The 20,076-nt window shown below is 43.5% G+C and overlaps 1 protein-coding gene across 1 annotated transcript; it reads left to right on the top strand.

Moving 5' to 3' along the window:
• Positions 1-8,081: 8,081 nt before the first annotated feature.
• Positions 8,082-9,412, top strand: LOC137024042 (E3 SUMO-protein ligase ZBED1-like). Its single transcript, XM_067391195.1, has 2 exons — positions 8,082-8,810; positions 8,897-9,412. Exons 1-2 carry the CDS (start codon positions 8,283-8,285, stop codon positions 9,284-9,286), a joined length of 918 nt encoding a protein of 305 aa, XP_067247296.1. The 5' UTR covers positions 8,082-8,282; the 3' UTR covers positions 9,287-9,412.
• Positions 9,413-20,076: the final 10,664 nt, after the last annotated feature.

Here is a 20,076-nt window from a genome sequence, read left to right as displayed (position 1 = left end):
AGAATACACATTGAAACAATTGTTCTCGTACAACACCGAGCTCTCCGCATAACATGCAGAAAAATTTAGTGTCCATGAAATGAGAAATTGTTGATCGTATTTGTTAACAAAGGGGTTCACAACCTAATACTAAATCACTGTTTAGTGTTCAAATGTACGATACTTGCAAATGCCTTAGCATGTGAAGACCGTCCGGATATGCAGTCTCAGGAGAAATTCTTGACGGTTCGGTCCGAGCTCAACACACTGCTCATGACATTTCACACTCCCGGGAGAATGGAGACTCCAGGAGGTCCAGTGGATCTGGAGTCAATTTGGGGATGCACAGACCTCCCACTGCCAGCTCTTTTACTAACAAAGTCTTCATTTGTCTTTTTTTTTTTTTTTAAATATCGCAATAGATATTGTACCGTGGATTTTTTTATCGAGGTATTATCACATTGTGAGATTATGATATCGTTACATCCCTAATAACGAGTGTGTCATATTTAAGTGTGGCGTTTCGGAAATTTATTTGCATAGCGTTTTTCACAAGATGTATATTATGTTATTTATGTATATATGCAATCCATTTGCAGTTTATGCCATTAAATTAACATGAATGAATAGTTAGGTGATGATACACGGGCCACCTTTTTGAGCAATGTTGTCGGTAGGGCTGCACGATATATCGTAAAATTATCGCTATCGCGATAATAGTATATGCGATATCCGTATCGCAGAGAGGTGCGATAAATAATTAAAAAAAAAAAAAAATGTGCCAAGCATTTGTGCGTTGCATGCATAGGCTGCTTATCCAAATTGACCAATCAGATGGGGCCATACTATCCTTATACCCGCCTACCCAGTAAGAGGAACCAAGTGGTTTAGAGCGCTCAGAGCAGATGGTGGAAAATTAAAACTAATGCCGGGAGTTGAGACGAGCGAGGAAAATAATGACAACGAACAACTTGTGGCTAAAAAGAACTGTACGTCTGAAATATGGCAATATTTTGGCTTCGAGAGAGGAGACGTGTCACAAATGCAGGTACTGTGTAAGTCATGTCGAACAATTGTGGCCACGTCGAGAGGAAATACAACTAATCTCCACTGTCACCTGGAACACAACCACAGGGAGCTGTATAATGACTTCAAAAGTAAGCGCAAAACTGCTAAAGAAATGCCAAGTAAAAAAACAGAGTCACACAGACAAGCATTGATCAAAGTTTTGCAAATGTAACTCCTTATGAAAAAACGTCGAAACGCCACAGGGAATTAACAGAAGCTGTCACGCGTTTTTTAGCTAAAGACATGATGCCCGTTAACACCGTGAGCAGAGAAGGCTTTGTGAGTCTAATTAACAAATTGGACCGGAGAAATCAGCTGCCATCGAGAAATTTCTTTTCTCAAGTCGCAATTCCACAGATGTACGACACATGCGTAAAGACAGTGAGCGCCGAGCTGCGTCAAGTGGACTTCTACGCTAGCACCACTAACCTGTGGTCCAGTCGTACGACTGAGCCCTACACGAGCTTTACCGTTCACTTTCTTACTCAAGACTTTGAATTAAAAGCACGTTGTCTGGGTGTTGTATATTTCCCCGAATCCCACACCAGTGAAAACATAGCCCATGGACTGTGGGAAGTTTTAGCCAGCTGGAACTTAAAAGAAGAGAATCAAGTTTCCATTACTACAGACAACGGCGCTAATGTGGTGAAAGCTACCGAAGTTAACAATTGGGTCTGACTACAGTGCTTTGGTCACCACTTGCATTTGGCCATCGGTGAGTATTTGTTTATATTTGCAATAATTAAATAAAAACAGAAAAAGGTATAGTTATTTGTATTGTATTGTTGAATGTAGTATATAGGCATGGTATTTTAGATTATATTTCGGTAACACTTTAGAATAATGGTCTTTAGTTAACATTGCTTAACTACATTAGTTAACATGAACTAATAATGAACTGCACTTATAAAGCATTTATTTATCTTTGTTAATGTTAATTTCAACATTTACTAATACATCTTTTTAACATTAGTTAATGCACTGTGAACCAACATGAACAAACCATGAACAGCTGTATTTTTATTAACTAACGTTAACAAAGATGAACAAATACAGTAACAAATGAACTGCTCACGGTTAGTTAATACATGAACTATTGTTAACTAATGACCATTATTCTAAAGTGTTACCAATATTTCTTTTTTATAATATAATATTTAAGAAAATGTTTATTTAGGAAATATATAGTAAATTGTAGCTGACTGTTTTCTATCTCAAATTCTGTTATATAAAATTGTAATTATAATATTGCCATGTTATTTAACCCTGTATGTTCTTGTTATGTTCCCTTTCAGTCGGTCACGTTCGACGTACGTCAGTAGTGACCGACGAATTGGGATATCGCTAGAGAGCCCCTATCAGCTTCGAGAGAACTAAAACAAGCCAATGGAATTGGCGTGCGATATTTGCATAATGCGCACCTCCCCTAACAGGTGGATATAAAAAGGGGGGCAGATGCAATCGCACTCTGTCTTTCGCTTCGGAGCCTACCTGGTGTCCTGCGGCTGTTTGAACTTCAAGCCTCTGAAGAAGTTTCGGCGCTTGTGTTGGTGTGACGACGCCTGCAGCGAGGTCGCGAGTTGGAGTGAGCCGGGTGGAAACATCCAATGTTTTCCCAGCGTTCCGCTGTAATTCCACTGGTTGGTCTGCGATTTGGTCTGGTTCCTCCTGTGTTTTTCTAAACACGTCGTGACGCTCCCTGTGTGTCTCGACACAAAAGAGCTGAAGTTTCCCCTTCTAAAAGAGCTTCACAGACAGACACTGCGTCTTTTTCAAGATGTCATTCTGTCTGTGCGTTTCTGGAGGCGGTCGTTTCCTATCCTCTCTGACGGCCACGATCACTTTCTCTCATGTCTGCTTAGCGTGCTGAGACTGTGCTTGTGGGTGGTCATATTTTCTTATGGAAATATGTCCACGTCGGCGCGTTGTTTGCTCGCCTTTCTCGTAAGGGCTTGAGCGCTCAGCGCGCCATGTGCCGTCGAATTGCCGGCTGACAGCGCGCGTTGCCACGGCAACCCTGCGCGCTGTCTGACGCTCTAGATGCACGGTCGAGACTCGGCTGCCTTTAATGAGGTGGAGTCCCCTCACTTATTCCCCGATCTAGTTATTTTTCTGAATCAGAAAAGTGCTACTTTGGTTAATAAGCCTGGGTGACCAGAGGATCACAGTGGGGCAATACCCGCCGACTCATTCTCCGTGGGCCCCCCACTCCTCTAGTGCATTGCAAACATGTTGTGACTATGTTCGTGGGTGGATCATGTTTAGATACATGGCCACGTCGGTGCCCAGGGTGCCGTGTGTCGTCCAGTTGGGCGGCCACGTTCACTGTCCAACATGGCTGGTAGCTTCTGCATGTGTTGCTGGTCCTCCTTAAATATGGAGGACCTAACATCTTAGTCAGGGCTCCAGCAGAGGATCAGATGTCGACTGCTACATTGGAGAGAGTATTGTTGGGCTCTGAACATGAAGATGAGGCTGAGCGTCCCACGGTTGTGGCGTGCTCATGCCGAATCGGATTCAGACTTGGCAACCATGCTTTCCCGGGCCCCTGGGGGTGTCGTGCGACGCGTACTCGCCTTGCCGCGCCCCTGGCTTAGCCCGGATGTGCATGAAAAAACTTGGCAGTTTGTGGCCTTTTTTGGCGTTAATATGGAACGCCAAGAGGGTCATAATCTGCACTACAAGTTTTTTCTCTCTCACTACCCCCTAGGGTGGGGTGGCAGTGCTACGGGCACACCACCTCTGCCCTGCATGAGTCTTGGCCCCTGGCAAGTCTGCAGTAGGTCAAAGCACTCATTGCATGTGGGTAGTTCTGAGTCGGGGTTGAGCTACGCAGGATGCAAATCAAAGCGCAGGCCCCTGGCCAGACAATGTCCACCATGGTGGTCCAGAAACACCCCTGGCGAGTCTTGCTGGGATTTGCCGTCGTCAAAGAGTGCTTTCTCGATGCGCTCATCTCACAAACTGGCCTTGAACCCAGCCCGCTCAACCCGCAGTCACCTGACTAGCGGGAGACGGTCCTGGAGATATGGCGACCTGGAGCTGACGTAAACGGTTCTTTCTCCCCGGAGGAGGGCCGGGTGGAGAATTGGTCTGTTCCGCCGCTGGCTCTCCGGAGTCCAGCGGTACCCACTAAGAACTGTTTTCCGATCCTCTACGTCCCAAGAGTGTGGCTGGCGATGTGCAGCGCCCCGCGTTGCTACTCCCAGCCCCCTCTCACCTCGCCAGCAGGTGTCAGTGTGTTGGTGCAGGCCGCGCCCCGTGTGCCGTCTCCCATACGCACTGCTACCTCGCAGAGTCTGATCACACTCTGGGCCGCTACCACGCCGCCCGAGTCGGGTCCCCGTACTCTGGTTCGCTGCCCCACCCCCGGTACGTCTGTGGTGCGTTTGGTTCTGCTGGCTCGGTGTCTGGAGGCCTGGTTAGTGCCCCCAGCCCGTTCCGCTGGCTCATGCGTACTATCAGACTCGGCTATGCGATTCATTTCGCCCGGTGTCCTCCGGCGTCCAGGGGTGTCCACTTCACTTAGGTGTCGTTGGACATTGCACCTGTTCTCCGAGTGGAGATTGCTGTCCTCCTGGCGAGGGATACAATCGAGCCGGTCCCTCCAGCCGATTTGAAGTCAGGTTCAGCCCTACTTCATTGTACCCTAAAGGGCGGTGGGCTATGGCCAATCCTGGATCTGCTCGTCTTGAACCAGTACCTTCAGGCTGCCGTTTAAGGTGCTCATGCAGAAGCGCATTTTCGAGTGCGTCCGTCCCGGGGTTTGGTTTGCAGCATTCGACCTGAAGGATGCATACTTTCATGTCTCGATTCTGCGCTCGGGTCGAGCATGTCAGTACAAACTCTTACCCTTCGGGCTGGCCCTGTCGCTCCACGCCTTACACGGTTGCGGAGGTGGCCATTGTTCCCCTCAAGGAACAGGGCGTTCGCATTCTCGACTGCCTCGACGACTGGTTGTTCCTGGCCAGCTCGCGAAGCAGTTGTGCGTACACAGGGAGATGGTTTAGCTCACCTCAGCCTGTTGGGTCTTTGGGTCAGCTGGGACAAGAGCAAACTCGCCCCCGGGCAGAGGATCTCTTTTCTCAGTCTCGAGCTAGACTCGGTCGCCTGGATTGTGCGCCTCTCTTAGGAGCGCGTCCAGTCGGTGTTGAACTGCCTGAGTTCGCTCAAGCGCAGGATGGCGGCCCCACTGAAAGACTTCAGAGGCTCCTGGGGCATGTGGCATCTGCAGCCGCGTTTCGCCGCTCAGGTTGCTCCATATGAGGCCGCTTCAACACTGGCTCCGCGACTGGGTCCCGAGATGGCCATGGCAGCGCAGCACGCTCAGTGTCCTCGTGACACGGAGCTGCCGCCCTACCCTCATCCGGTGGTCGGACCCTTTGTTCCTGCGGGCGGGAGTACCCCTTGGACGCTGTGGTCCACACAGATGCCTCTACCACCGGATGGGGGGCCATGTACAACGGGCATGCGGTTCGGGTCTTGGACGGGGCCTCGACTGCATTGGCATATCAATTGCCTCGAGTTGCTAGCAGTATGTCTTGCACTGGGCCGCTTCAAGGAGCTGCTGTCAGACAAGCATGTACTGGTCCGCTCGGACAAGCACGGCGGCCGTTGCGTACATCAACCATCAGGCTGGTCTACGCTCCCGTCGCATATCGCAACTCGCCTGCCATCTCTTGCTATGGAGTCAGAAGCATCTGAGGTCGCTTCAGGCCACTCATGTCCCAGGTGTGCTTAACCGTGCAGCCTACGAGCTCTTACGGCAGCCTCCACTTGCGGGCAAGTGGCGGCTCCATCCCCAGGCGGTCCAGCTGATCTGGCACTACTTCGGCGAGGCCCAGGTAGTCCTGTTGCCTCCCCAGGAACTGCCCTCGGCCAGTGGTTTTCCCTGACCGGCGAGTCGCTCGGCACGGATACCCTGGCACTCAGCTGGCCCCGGGGCCTACGCAATATGCGTTTTCCCCCAGTGAGCCTTCTCGCACAGCTCCTGTGCTAGGTCAGGGAGGATGAGGAGCAGGTCTTGTTAGTGGCTCCATATTGGTCACTCGGACCCGGGTTTCGGACCTAATGCTCCTCACAACAGCCCCTCCTTGGCCGATTCCTCTGAGGAAGGACCTCCTGACTCAGAGATGGGGCTTCCTATGGCACCCGCGTCCCGACCTGTGGAACCTCCACGTGTGGTCCCTGGACGGGATGCGGAGGTTCTGGGTGATCTCCCGCAGGCGGTCGTAGACACCATCACTTCCGCTAGAGCTCCTTCACGAGGAGCCTCTATGCGTTGAAGTCGAACCTATTCGTTGAATGGTGCTCCTCTCGCAAGACGAGAGGACCCCCGATTATGCTCGGTCAGATCTGTGCTTTCCTTCCTGCAAGAGGGCTTGGAGCGAAGGCTGTCTCCCTCCACCCTCAAGGTGTATGTTGCCGCTTCGCTGCACATCTCCATGCAGTTGATGGCAAGCCCTGGGGAAACACGGTCTGATCATCAGGTTCCTGAGGGGGGCGAGGGGACTGATTCCTCCTTGCCCACCCTCCTTACCCTCTAGGGATCTCACCTTAGTTCTTAGCTAACTTCGGCGTCATCCCTTGAGCCTTTGCAATTAATCGAGTTAAAAGTACTGTCTCTTAGACCGTCCTCCTGGTTGCATTGGCCTCATGTTAAGAGGGTAGGGGGACCTGCACGCATTTTCGGTCGACGAATCGTGCCTGGAATTTGGGCCTGGGGATTCTCACGTCTTCCTGAGACCCCGGCCTGGATATGTGCCCAAGGTTCCTACCACTCCCTTCAGAGATCAGGTAGTGAACCTGCAAGCGCTGCCTTCGGAGGAGGCAGACCCAGCCCTAGCTTCGCTCTTTCCAGTTCGCGCCCTGCGTGTTTACGTGGATAGAACTTGAAGCTTAGGACCTCAGATCAGCTCTTTGTCTGTTACGGAGACCAGCAGAAGGGAAAGGCTGTCTCCAAGCAGAGGATGGCCCACTGGTTAGTGGATGCCATCGCCCTGGCTTATGTTCCCAGGGCGTGCCTTGCCCGTTCGGGTTGAGAGCCCACTCCACCTGAGTGGCCTCTTCCTGGGCGCTGGCTCATGGCGCCTCGCTGACAGATTGTAGAGCTGTGGGCTGGGCGACACCCAACACGTTTGCTAGGGTTTTTAGCTTACGTGTAAGCTGGTTCTTCCCGTGTACTCGCTTCCACCAGCCGGTAGACGCGTTGAACCTGTGCTCGTGTCGGCTTGCAATGCCACTCCCACCCCCTGGGCAGGATATGTGCATCTGTTGACTCCAGTCGTGTTCCCCGTTCGGTGAACCCTGTCGAGTTCCTCCACCTCCACCTTCGGCTCGGGCATTGCGGAGTGTCTGATGCCAGACCAACATCCATCTTCGATGTTGTCTGTTGGTTGGGTTCCATATGTTGGAATCACTCACGTAGAGGGATTGCATATGTGTATTGTCCACGGTTACTCCCTACGGTGAGCCCGGGTCTTTCCCTTAGCAGAGCTTCTGCTTTCTCCTGTCAGATGAGTCTCCCCCTACTCAGGTGGAGCCATCCCAGGGACTCATATGCGTTCTGCCCTGCGGGCCAGTCCATATGTTTTCCATGTAAATTCCTTCCCCTCTGGGTAGGTAGTGGTTCCGCAGCGCTCCTTACGGGTTCGCTTCCCCAGTGTAGTCTAGTTTACTTAGTGGGTATATCGGAACAGCAGTAGACTTCCCGGCGTAAGCTCGCCCCCTTCTCCGTCCCCTTGGTGCGACGGGCGGCTAGAGCCTGCGCTGGGCACTGGAAGGGGTTTCGTAACTGTGGCGTTTTAGTTGGGATCCCAATTCGTCGGTCACTACTGACGTACGTCGAACGTGACCGACTGAAAGGGAACGTCTCGGTTACGTATGTTACACCGGTTGTCTCCTCAGCGAAAAACAGAGTGCGATTGCATCTGCCCCCCTTTTTATATCCACCTGTTAGGGGAGGTGCGCATTATGCAAATATCGCACGCCAATTCCATTGGCTTGTTTTAGTTCTCTCGAAGCTGATAGGGGCTCTCTAGCGATATCCCAATTCGTCGGTCACTACTGACGTACGTCTCCGTTCCCTCCTTCAGGGAACGAGGGTTACATACGTAACCGAGACGTTTTGTCTTCTCTCTTCAGAAAATGCTGTTAAAGGTGATGAGCGCATTACTCGAGCTGTTGGTCTTTGCAAAAGATTAGTGGGACATTTCTCCCACAGCTGGAAGGAGAAGATGGCCCTGAAAAATGCACAAAAAGAGCACAACCTCCCGGAACACTTCCTCATCACAGAATGCCCTACAAGGTGGGGTTCGAGACAGAAAATGATTCAGAGAGTGCTGGAGCAGCAGCGGGCCATAAGCGATGTCCTGTCAGCAAACAGAAAGTCAAGACATTTGGTTCCTTCTTGGCAGGACCTAGATGTACTTGAGTCTATAAACCAGGCTTTGCAGCCTCTGCAAGAATTTACAGATGCTCTGTCAGGTGAAAGTTACGTAAGCGTTTCGTATGTGAAACCTGTACTTCACTTGATGAACACCTCAGTTCTTGCTGCAAAGGAAGAAGACAGTGATTTAACAAAGTCTATAAAGATGAAGATTCTGGACTACATGAACAGTAAGTACGACAACCCAGCAACTCAAGAACTTCTGGACATGACCTCTTTTATGGACCCCAGATTCAAAGTCGGCTACATCAGCAGTGACAAGGTGTCAGACATCAGTGCCAGGGTGATGTCTGAAATTGAAGCAACTGTGTCAAAGGTAAATGTTTATATGACAATAGTAAGTGATAATAATGCACTATTACTAGATTTGATTGCAATATTTACTTTATTTCTCTATTTTAGGAGCAAAGCCTAAGTAATCAAGATCACCAGGGCATGGGTCCATCAGATGTCATCCCAAAGAAGGCCAAAAAATCTCTGGGCAGTTTCTTCAAGACATCCCCAGCTCCATCATCTATGGTACCATCGCATGCTGTGGAGGCAGAACTGAACAGCTACTTGGTGTCTCCCACCATAGACCGTGAGATGGACCCTCTCACTTGGTGGAGACTCCATCAGGTCAACTTCCCACACCTGAGTAAACTAGCCAGAAAGTATCTCTGTATACCTGCAACTAGTTCACCTTCAGAGAGACTTTTTAGTACAGCAGGAAATGTTGTGACATGCCAACGCACATGTTTAAAACCTACCAAGGTCAATATGCTAGTTTTCCTGGCAAAAAACCTGAAATAAAATTCCTTTCACTGTTAAGCACATATGGCATTGCATTGTCCTGAAATATGTGTTAATACTTCATTATTTTATTCTTGTGGATGTTGACGATGTTAGTATTTCCACTAAGTACAAATTTATTTAAGGCCTGTACACTTTGTTTAATAGTATATTTTTATTTAAAAAAACAGGCAAGAAAGAGAATATTTTGTTAAAATGCTCTTTTTTTTGTTTCAACATGCTCTTGATGATTGCATGGTTACATGTGAATAAAAAACTAATGTTTGAGAGTAATGCACTTTTTTTGTGTTTGCAGGTCTATGGTAACGGCAAACCAGAAATCAGAATATGTGCTGAGGTTTTCAGTCATTCATAGTGTTTTAAAAGTCTAAACGTTTGCACCTTGACAGTTAAAAAACAAAAAAAAAAAAAAAAAAAAAAACAATAAAAAAAAGCCAGATGGGGACTGTTTAATTGCCTTTGTTCACAGTGCATTTAATTAGATCAGAAGATTATCTATTACCTGTTTATTTTAGTATGATCATTACATTACAATTTTTTAAATAGCTAATAAATCTAGCATTTCTCTAGGGAAATGTGATATCGCAAGAAATCAGGGTTTCTGCAGGGTTTAATCAGTCAAATTTAAGACTTTTTAAGACCTTTTTATGACCATTATGATTTGAATTTATGACCTACACGAATTACGATAAATAATAAATAACTTCAGTCATTAAAATTCCTTTCAAAAGTCTTTATTATTGACTTTCATTGAAAGTAACAAGTTTTATTATTTAAAGAGTAATTCTATTATTTCTTAAGAAACTGAAGCCTTCGCCTTCTTTTTCTTGAGTATCAAGAACACAGGAACACTTAACAATTGTAACATTGTAAATTAATTATTTTATGGCATTACTTTCCAAAATAACAAGTCAGTCAGTCAGTGTGTCTACATTTAATTGTAACATTGTGAAGTAACATTGTAAATTAACAATTATTGTATGGCATTACTTTCCAAAATAACAAGTCAGTCAGTCAATCAGTCAGTGTCTGTCTACATTTTTCTCAGTTCGTCTCCTTTAATGGTGATCTCCTCCTCAACCTTTTTCAGCTCGGCCAATTTCTCCTTGCTTGCCCGCCTGAGGGCGTTTGATTTTGAAAGGAGCTGGGCCATCTTTGAACCCGATTTGCCCTCTGCTTCCTCTGCCAGCATGTCAGCCTCTCTGGCGAGACAGGTGGAAACCTCTTGAACAGTGGTTTTCTTTCTCTTAAGGTCGGTCAAATACTCCTCTGCCAGCTTTCTTTTCTGTGTCCCTGCTTCACTCTCCTTCCTTGCACGCTGCTGATCAAGGAAAATGCGGTACCTCGACCTGGCTGCACCCACCGATACCAGCAGTTCCTTTGTGAGGGGAACTTTGGTCACCCCACCGTGCAAATCTACATAATCACACACAAGTCTATGTGCAATCATTGTCTCTTCCTGCATATTGTCAGTCTCAACCTCCTTGTTCACAGAGAACCCCCTTTCAACTGAAGCTTGTCCATGAGAAAGGAGGAGCAGCTTCTGGCAAAATGCCCAAGCCACTGGATAGGCACGGCTTAAACAGCCGCACAAGAAGGTGTCCAGCCGTTTTACCATTGGCTGGAAGGAGAGAAACTCTTCATTCCTACACTCAAGAGTCAGGAGAGCCTCAAACTGTTGTAGAATGACATCCCCTTAAAAAAAAAAAAAAAAAAAAAAAAAATGTTACAAAAGGGAATTAGTTACAATTATATTGATATATTGATCCACTTTAACCTCTATAAAGACTACAATAACATTTGGTTATGATGGTTTAAATTCAGGTTTTTTCCTAAGATTTCAGAGGACATAGAAACTCTATGTCACTAAACTCAGATAAATACAAATTTAAACTCATGACCAGAAAATGTGTTAATCTGCAACACCTGCATGTTCACTCATCCAGTTTGTTTTGTTGATTACTGTTGTCAGGATACCTTTCATTTTGAGACTATAAGCCACCTTCTAATTTTTACATTTATTTTCTCAAATGTGTTAACACTAATTAGGTTTATGTGCTTCCTAAAAACACTCAGGTGATGCACCTAAACTTTAAGCAAGGAAAACCCCATGTAAAATAATCCTAAATCATGAGCCACTGCACACAGAACAGGTGCAGGACCATTACAAGAAGAAATGACAAAAGCTAGAGATCCACCTAAAAAATACCCCTGATGGGAAAAGAGAAAAGGTATATAAATGTAGCAAATGTCTGTAAGATGGCACAGTTAAGTATAATGCTGTAAACACAATCTAATAAACATTTATATAATTAGTATAATTCAGTGTGGTACTCTAACTTTGGTCAAAGCCCCTTCCAGAACTACTCCTACCAGCAGATACACCTCCTGCCAGCTGCTTTGCCTGTAGAAAGGTCTGCACCAGACATTTCATTTGTTCCTTGCACCTGTCTGGGTCTCTGAACATGTTAGAGGGGTCCAGACAGGCCATCTGCCTAACAGTGGCGTATTTGAGTGGGCTCTTCTCCTGCACTTTTCTGACTATATTAGTCAGCCCCTGCATGCAGTCCCTTCTAAATTCAAGGACTCTGAGATCTGATATTTTAGTGTCCTGAAGACGGATGTACAATAAAAACACAAGTAAGTAGAATGTACAACACAATGATTCCTACTTCTTGTATCCTGACCAAAATTTCTAAAATTACTTCAAACTACAACTTCAAAATTGACCATAATACCTTCAGGGCTTTATCTGCACCTAGGCCAATGTCAATTTTCTGTGGGAGGAGCAAGTTCTTCTTCTCACTCAAGTCCAGCTTGGTGAGCTGTAGTTTTGTAATGTCCTGCAGGACTTCTCGCTTCACAAACCGCCTCAGTATACTCTGTCAGAAGAAAAATCCAGATGAAAAATGTAAGTGCCCTACATCCATATTTTTCATGCAGTAATGTCACAGTTTTAACAAAGAAAAAAATTAATAAAGGTTGAAGAATTTTATCCATTAAACACAGTGTATATAATACATATAATACTCATACCTAATTATAGTAGCTGAGGAGCCAGACAAGCACAAAAGTTATTTTTAAATTACCTTGATCAACTCAGCCAAGTCTTTGGCAAGGAATGGCATTACTGGCTCATCCGTCTGGTACCTCTTCAGGAAGGGGTCAAAGGTACGGGCGATGGTCGCAAAAAAATGCAACTTTGCCAAGATCAGGGGATCCTTTTGAGCGGCCTCTATTGTATCATACGAGCCTGTACCAGGGTTTGGCAGCTCCTTTCTTTTCACCGCATCCACATACAGCTGAAGTGAAGGCCAGACCTCCAGAGCTCTCTCTACCACAGGCAGGTTCTCCAACCATCGATGGCCACAGAATGATAGCGGGAACACTGATGACTTTGTGACTGTCACGTAGTCTTCCCTCCTCGCTGGAACATTGTTAAAGAGTATGTGCATTGCTCTTAACAGCTTTTCCACCTGCCACATGGAGAAACCTGCCTTGAAAGCATTATGCAGAGTATGAAGCCCACAGCTCCCCACGGACACCAGCTGAGCACCCCCATACATTTCATTTAAGTCGGATTGGAGAAGCTCAAAGAACTTTAAATTTACATTGGGCCCATCCATCGATACAGAGACCAGCCTGCTGAGATTCAGCTGCTGCACACACTCCTTGAGGGGAAAAAATAAAAAGATGAGGATAAATAAATATACCACTTAATTGATAACACACACATGCACATACACACACACACACTTTTGCACTTTTCAAGTTCAAGCAAGTATAATGTTTGACTAGGCCTACATGTCTGTTTCTATTCAAGTTATCCATGTGGGCTGTTTCTGAAAATACAACCACGCCATGCAATTGATGAAACAAATTAAAAGATTTAGATTATATATAGTTATATATATAGATATTTTTCTATTTTCTCAAAAGAGTATGGCTAGAGACTAGAGTGGTGCAGAGTAGAGAGCATTAACATATTATTACATAACGGTTTCCCTACTCTCCAAATTGGTTTGAATAAATGGATCAAACACAGGTTTTAGGCTATTCATAGTCGTAGGTTTGAAGATGAAATTATTTCAAATATTACATGCAGCACTAGAAATCATATTTGTTTTACATATTAAACTTTAATTACTTACTTTAAAGTGCTTTAGCAAATCCTGGGCCGTGGAATGGCCAATGAAGTGTGATCCCAGGTACCGGGAATGCACCTTGTCGTCATTCCAGAACCGAACGTGTATGTCCAGCTGTTTCTTCTTGCTTGTGTGATTTAAGCTTTCATCAAACATGAGAACATAAGGCCCCGAGACCTTGGAGATGAGGTCTTTTTTAATATAATCTGCCAAGCCAAACCGGGTGATGTATGAGGTCTTATCTTTCCCGCACGTAAATGTTTTGGCTATGTCAGAGTCTGGGAACATTGTTCGGAAAAGTTCGGCAATATCCTCGTTCCCGTTGTACGACTGGTGTTTGGTCACAGTATTCAACACCCACAGGACCTCCGCTTTCAGTGTGGAGGTTGATCCGAAACCACTGTGTGTGGCACTGGATGCGACAGAAACGGAATCCAGCGCTGTACTTGGACCGGGTAACGTTAGTGACGGAGCCGAACAAAACTGACGGATCGCCTGCACCCGCTTCAGGCCTTTTACAGCAACGATATGCTTTTCCGACTTTGCATGCGACTTCAAGGCTTTTATGCCTAAACTAGACAGCTCCAACATCTTCTTACACAGAGTGCAATAGGCTTGATACCGATTGTTAGCGACGGGCTTGAGCCAGCTACTAAACGCACAGTCTTCGAGCCATAGATCGTTAAAGGTACATTTTCCCATTGTGATAGCCAGGATGATTTCAATTAAACTAAGGAGTGACTCAGTATGATACAGTTTGTTCGGAGTTCGCGCGGGTTTCTGTGAACGCCCTTCCGACAAGTCTGTATGCTGCCGCATGGAACTTGTAGTTCTGGAACGCTGTGATACCAGTGTGATACCACCCAGATTCCTCATACAGAACTACAACAGGCGAAACAAATGAATGCCATTGCCGCCGTGAGCGCATTTTGATGGAAGAACAAATTAATGGTCGAGCATATCAATTTAAGACGTGGCTAAATGTTTTTTATGACCTTGTATGGAAAATCCGGATGTTTTTATGACTTTTTATGGCCTTAAATTATTATTGTTAAATTTATGACTTTTTATGACTTTTTATGACCCCGCGGAAACCCTGGAAATATCGTTATCGCAATATTCAACAACAATATTGCATATTTTCCCAATATCGTGCAGCCCTGGTTGTCGGGCATTCTCCCTTTAAGAACGGACAACAGATTTCTTTCTGTATACTTCATCAAAATTTGTTGCCCATTCTCAATGGGAAAGTGCCCAAGCAACATCGCTCTGCAACATTGCTGTTACCCCGTGCATCATTATCACCTTTAGGGTGGTACAATTCACGGTTGTCTGTGCAACTCAAGTTTGCGCAAACGCTTATGTGATATGATATATGCGTTTGAGTAGTGATTTAACAGACATGGTGGATTGTAAGATTCATTTGAAAACTTTTATCGGAAAGTTTGTTAATTCAGTTTTACTGAATTTAAAAATTTGTTTAGATAGGCTTATCATTCTTTCATTTCCAGTTAATGCGGCTTTGATGAAACCCGTGTTTGTTTGTTTGTTTGTTTATGCATGCATGCATGCCCGAGTGAGTGAGTGATCAGTGTTTTGGACAAAACTTACCATAACTATCCATTATATTGCCTGGATCCAGCAACATTTGTTCAGATGTTGCTGAAAGTTTTCTGGAAGCCATGGTCCGATTGAATTGGTCCCTCACACTCCAGGTGACCCACAGCCAGTGACGGTTTTTGTCAGTATCTTCTCCAAATAAACATTTTAATATTTCAGCTGTTAGCAGTTCTTGCACTACACATTCTTTTCCCCCTGCCTGTGCCCAGACATCTTTCATTGCCTGTTTATGTCCCTTTTTAAACCTACCCATGATGATATGTGAATGTTTCTTCAGTCTGGGCACTCTTTTATAAGGTTTGTAAACTAACACACCTGTCTTAACAATTCATGAGGACATTGGTGGAATCAGGAACTTGTCATTCCAGATTAATTAATGTTACTGTGAAAGTTTCCAAAATGCAAAAATCACTAATTCTACTCAGGTGCAGATTGTAGAAATGGTTTAGGATAAACCATGCTCTTACATTGACAAATGTCTTTCAGGCACTTGAACTATATTAAATAGCCTACACATTTTTTGTTTTCTAAGTTATATATTGTTGATTTGACCAAATAATATAAATATTCACACACAAATTCATAATGCACTTAAATTGTGTAAATTAATTAAAAATAAGGCATGTCTTTTAACATCTTAAAATCCAACACCGCAACACCCTTTTCGCTGTAGCATATTCAGTTAGCTTAAAGAAAGTCATTGTAAACAATTTTAAAGCTATGTCAAGTCCTGTAGTAGGTAAAGTCAAGTCCAAGTCAAGTCACATTATTGTAATTTTACCTGCAGAATCTGATCTTAATAAAGTGAAAAGACAAGATATAAGTAACTGTCAGTAAATTAAAATAATTTGGATTTGCATTGTAAATACTCATGTTCAGTAAAATACATCATGGAATCAAACAAAATTGTAACTTCATAAAATTATGTATTTTTCACTTCTGCCAACAGTGTTTTTTTCAACATTGAGTCCATAAAACAAATAACAGCTTAACATCCAACAGACTCCTCTCTGAACACCTCCCTCTCTCTCTCTCAATCACAGTTTACATACAACATTAAACTTTGTTACATTTCTCCTCTCTCTCTCACACACACACACACTCACTCACTCTCACACACTTTCTCTCTCTCTCTCACACACACACACACTCTCACTCTCTCTCTCACACACACACACACACACACTCTCGCTCTCTCTCTCTCACACACACACACACACACACACTGATACAACCTTTAATGGCTACTTTAGCTATTATTACATTAGCTAACTACCAACTAACCAGATAACATTAACAAATTGACAAGCACTTACTGGGCAGAATGGCTCTTCAGATGACGGACGAAATTGGAGGTTGTCGTCTGGCTGTCCGAGATTTGTATGTTGCATGTCTTGCAAAGCGCTGTTCGTCTTTTGCCATCTTGTGAATAATTCTTGAAGCCGAAAGCGATGACCCTCGGTACCCCTCCGGCTGACATGTTGATGTGATATCTGATCTAAGTGGGCGTGGTGTGCGTAAGGTACGAGAGGGCATGACTGATGATAGTTTCATGATCCAGTCATGACAACGCTATTCTCAGCCTGCGCTCCAGCTGGGTAATCAACTTTATTTTTAAAAATAATTTATATATTTTATATGTGACCTGATCCAGCAAAATGAGTCACAGTGACCCAAATTTCAAAATTGAGATTTTGGTATTAATGGAAAGATGAGACAATAAGCTTTAAAATGATATCATAGTCATACCTTTAAAGATATACCCATTTTAATTATGGTCGTCTGCCCTCTTTTTCAAATTGAAAACCTGAGAAAATCGCTTTTAAAGTTTTTTGCCCGTTTTTTTGTTGATATCTTTCAAAATCCATTGCATTTAAAGGGATAAACTATTTATTTTACAGCTTAATTTGACCAAATACATTTATATAAATGCTATTAAACCATGCTGAAGCTCAAATTATTTTAAAGTATTTATTTGAATTAACCCTTTAAGACCTGAAGGCTTTTTTAGAGTTCTTTTATATATATATATATATATATATATATATATATATATATATATATATATATATATATAATGGTTTATGGATATTTTACTGCAAAAATATTACATATTGCACCTTTAATGAACTAAACATTATAGAGAATATATATATTATAGAGAATTATAGAGAATATATTTATATATATATATATATATATATATATATATATATATATATATATATATATGTATATAATTATATATATATACATTGTACCACGAACTGTAGTTTTAATAGTTTTTTAGGCGAGAATGTTGTTGTTTAGACCTGAAATATGTGACTCATATTTAATAACAGCGCCTATTTTACAATTTGTTTTGGCGTTTTCGGAGATGCAAGCTCGAGTGCGTCAGCGGCCGTTCAGTGATTCTGTAACCGCCGAGAACAGCTTCATCTCGGCCAGTGACTCGGGGATTTGCCGCTGGCTCTTATAGTGGTTAAACACGAGACATAATTCAATTTACATAGAACGGGCAATCTTCGGTCTTATTAATCTATTATTTGTTACAGAGCAAGTCGAATTGTGCTATATTAAATTTGATAATAATAAACGTTACGTTACATATAGCACATTGACTACAACTAGACGGGACATATCAGACTCTTCTCTGCTTCAAATAAGTAAAACATTAAACTTTATAAACATATGTTTTTTTGAGTAAAGAAAACGCTTTACATTTTTTTTTTCAAACATCAGATCTTTTATTTACCTTTGCATTGCACAGAGATGTCCAAACTGGCTTTTGTGATGTTTCTCAGGTTGCGATTTTAGTTGGGACTTTCTTCATAACTCACTCTATCAACTCTGCGAATGTGTGTGTATGTGTTAGCCATGTAGTTTCTTGTAATCATAGAAGTAGTTCAATAAAGACTTGTTTGATTTTTTCATGTGCACAAGTTTCTTGTGCTGTTTCAAATTACTGCCTTAAACTGAAAGATTCCGGACACTTTTGCTTATCATAATAAAATATTATTACTGTTTGCTATTGGAAGTGTTAAATATTAATTCAGAATCATTTACAGTTGATTAGATTCTTATTCACTGTAACTTAATTACACCTTTAGTTATAATTAATTGAGCTAAATGCTTTTCATAACTATGATTTTTTTGTCTTACCCATGTTAACCACAGTTTTGCTACACTATAGTTTAGGGCCGTTTAATAGTCAACACATCTTTACACCCCAGGCCACGCATCGTTACGCTTCGGCCACCATTATGCGTCGGTTCGTAGCCAAATGTGTCGTCCTAGTTTTTGATACGCAACGCGCCGATGCACGCAATACTATGCGTTGTCGGTGGGGGCGACATTGCAAGTATTGTACATTAATTCAAGTATATTGTGTTTACAGAAGAAGAAGGTTTGAATACAATGGCGGGCGAAGAGGAAAAATTATGCGAACTTATACGTATTCATCCACATTTATACGATAGTTCATCGCTATTACACTCAAATAAAATAGCGTTGGAAAATGCATGGAGAGAGGTTGCAACCGCGATGGGAAAACCCATAGATAAAGTAAAAACAGACTGGAAAAGTGCCCGTGACAAATTCACCAGGGCGCACAAAAAGTGGAAGGTGGCGTGCAGAAATGGTGCGGGGCAGCTAAGTTTCGGCTACCCAAAAATATTGACTCAACTTAACTGGCTGAGTAAATTCATAAAGCATAGGACTACAGAATCTACTAATATCACCCGACTCTACTACCCCCTGTTGCGTGAGCGGTGTATTGCATACACGCATCGCCCGTGACGCTTGCGTCCACTGTTTAGACTATGAAAGGGAGCGCGTCGCTTGCTCGCGTTTCTCGCGTTGGCTATGTAACGGCCCTTATGGTATTTGTAGTAAAATTATTGTTATACAACAAATACCATAAACTATAGTGTAGCAAAACTGTGGTTAATTTGTGGTTACCATGGTTAAGAATGAAACTGTTCAAGGCGTTCTTGAAAATATATGACAGATTTACAGCACCAATAAAAATTATTACACTCAGATATCAAGCATGTTATGTCTTTTCAGTGATATTGAAGGCACAACAAGATCCACTCCACTTGGCTGTAAAGCTAACAAATGAAGGCAAAGATTACACAATCTTTAGCTCGGATCACATGTTTCTTGTGTGAAGAACAAGGGCATGTTAGACAAACCTGTCCAAATAAACAAACAGATAAGCCATCTAATTTGCAAACAATTAAGCAACATGTTGGACAGGAGTCTTTCAACTCTAGCTTTGAATCTGGTTGCAAATTCAGTTGCTTTGAATTCATTCTTGAGGTCATTCTCATTTCGCAATGATATCAATTTCACTGAAACTTTATTTACATGACAAATCTGTGGATCAACAAACTCAGTCCGAAATCATTTTACCCAAGAGCTTGATTACGAGCGATGGTCTGCTCGCCAGATTTACAGCCAGTCAGCATCTATCGACCCGCCTGCTCTAGAATTAGGACATTACCCACAGGCACATCGATTAACATCCGTCTACACACACTTGCTCATGTCTCTGTCTGACCTTGAGACCTTTGAGACCGAGGTAATCAATTGCTATTCAAAACATGCACTTCAAAGACCTGAACGAACCATGAATCATTCATTTAAATGCACCAGTTCAGTTTAGACTCTGGAGGTACTTGCTTGAGTTGACTTTAAATGTGAATCTTCTCGTCGCCGTGCAGAGAAGGGTTTTTCAAGTCGATGACCTGTCGCAGGGTCCGTATTGTGTTTGGTAAAACCCAATCACATTTGAGCTTGCTGGAAAGATGAAAGGAAGTCTCTTTGTCGCTGGAGTTAAATGGGCCAAGCCGTAAACATTCAAATACACACTGTTTTAATAGTATAGCCACAGGATTTGAACAATTTTTGGTCATAAAGCTGGTAAAGTTGGTAACTTTTGTAAGATATTCACATGGAGACCATAGGGTGGAGTGACCATCTATATCAGAGGTCAGAAATATATCAGAGGTTGAGATAATC

Source organism: Chanodichthys erythropterus, chromosome 8, assembly GCF_024489055.1.
Source record: "Chanodichthys erythropterus isolate Z2021 chromosome 8, ASM2448905v1, whole genome shotgun sequence".
Classification (NCBI taxonomy): domain Eukaryota; kingdom Metazoa; phylum Chordata; class Actinopteri; order Cypriniformes; family Xenocyprididae; genus Chanodichthys; species Chanodichthys erythropterus.
Note: the sequence above shows the minus strand (reverse complement) of the source record. Positions and strands in the feature narration are given on the sequence as shown.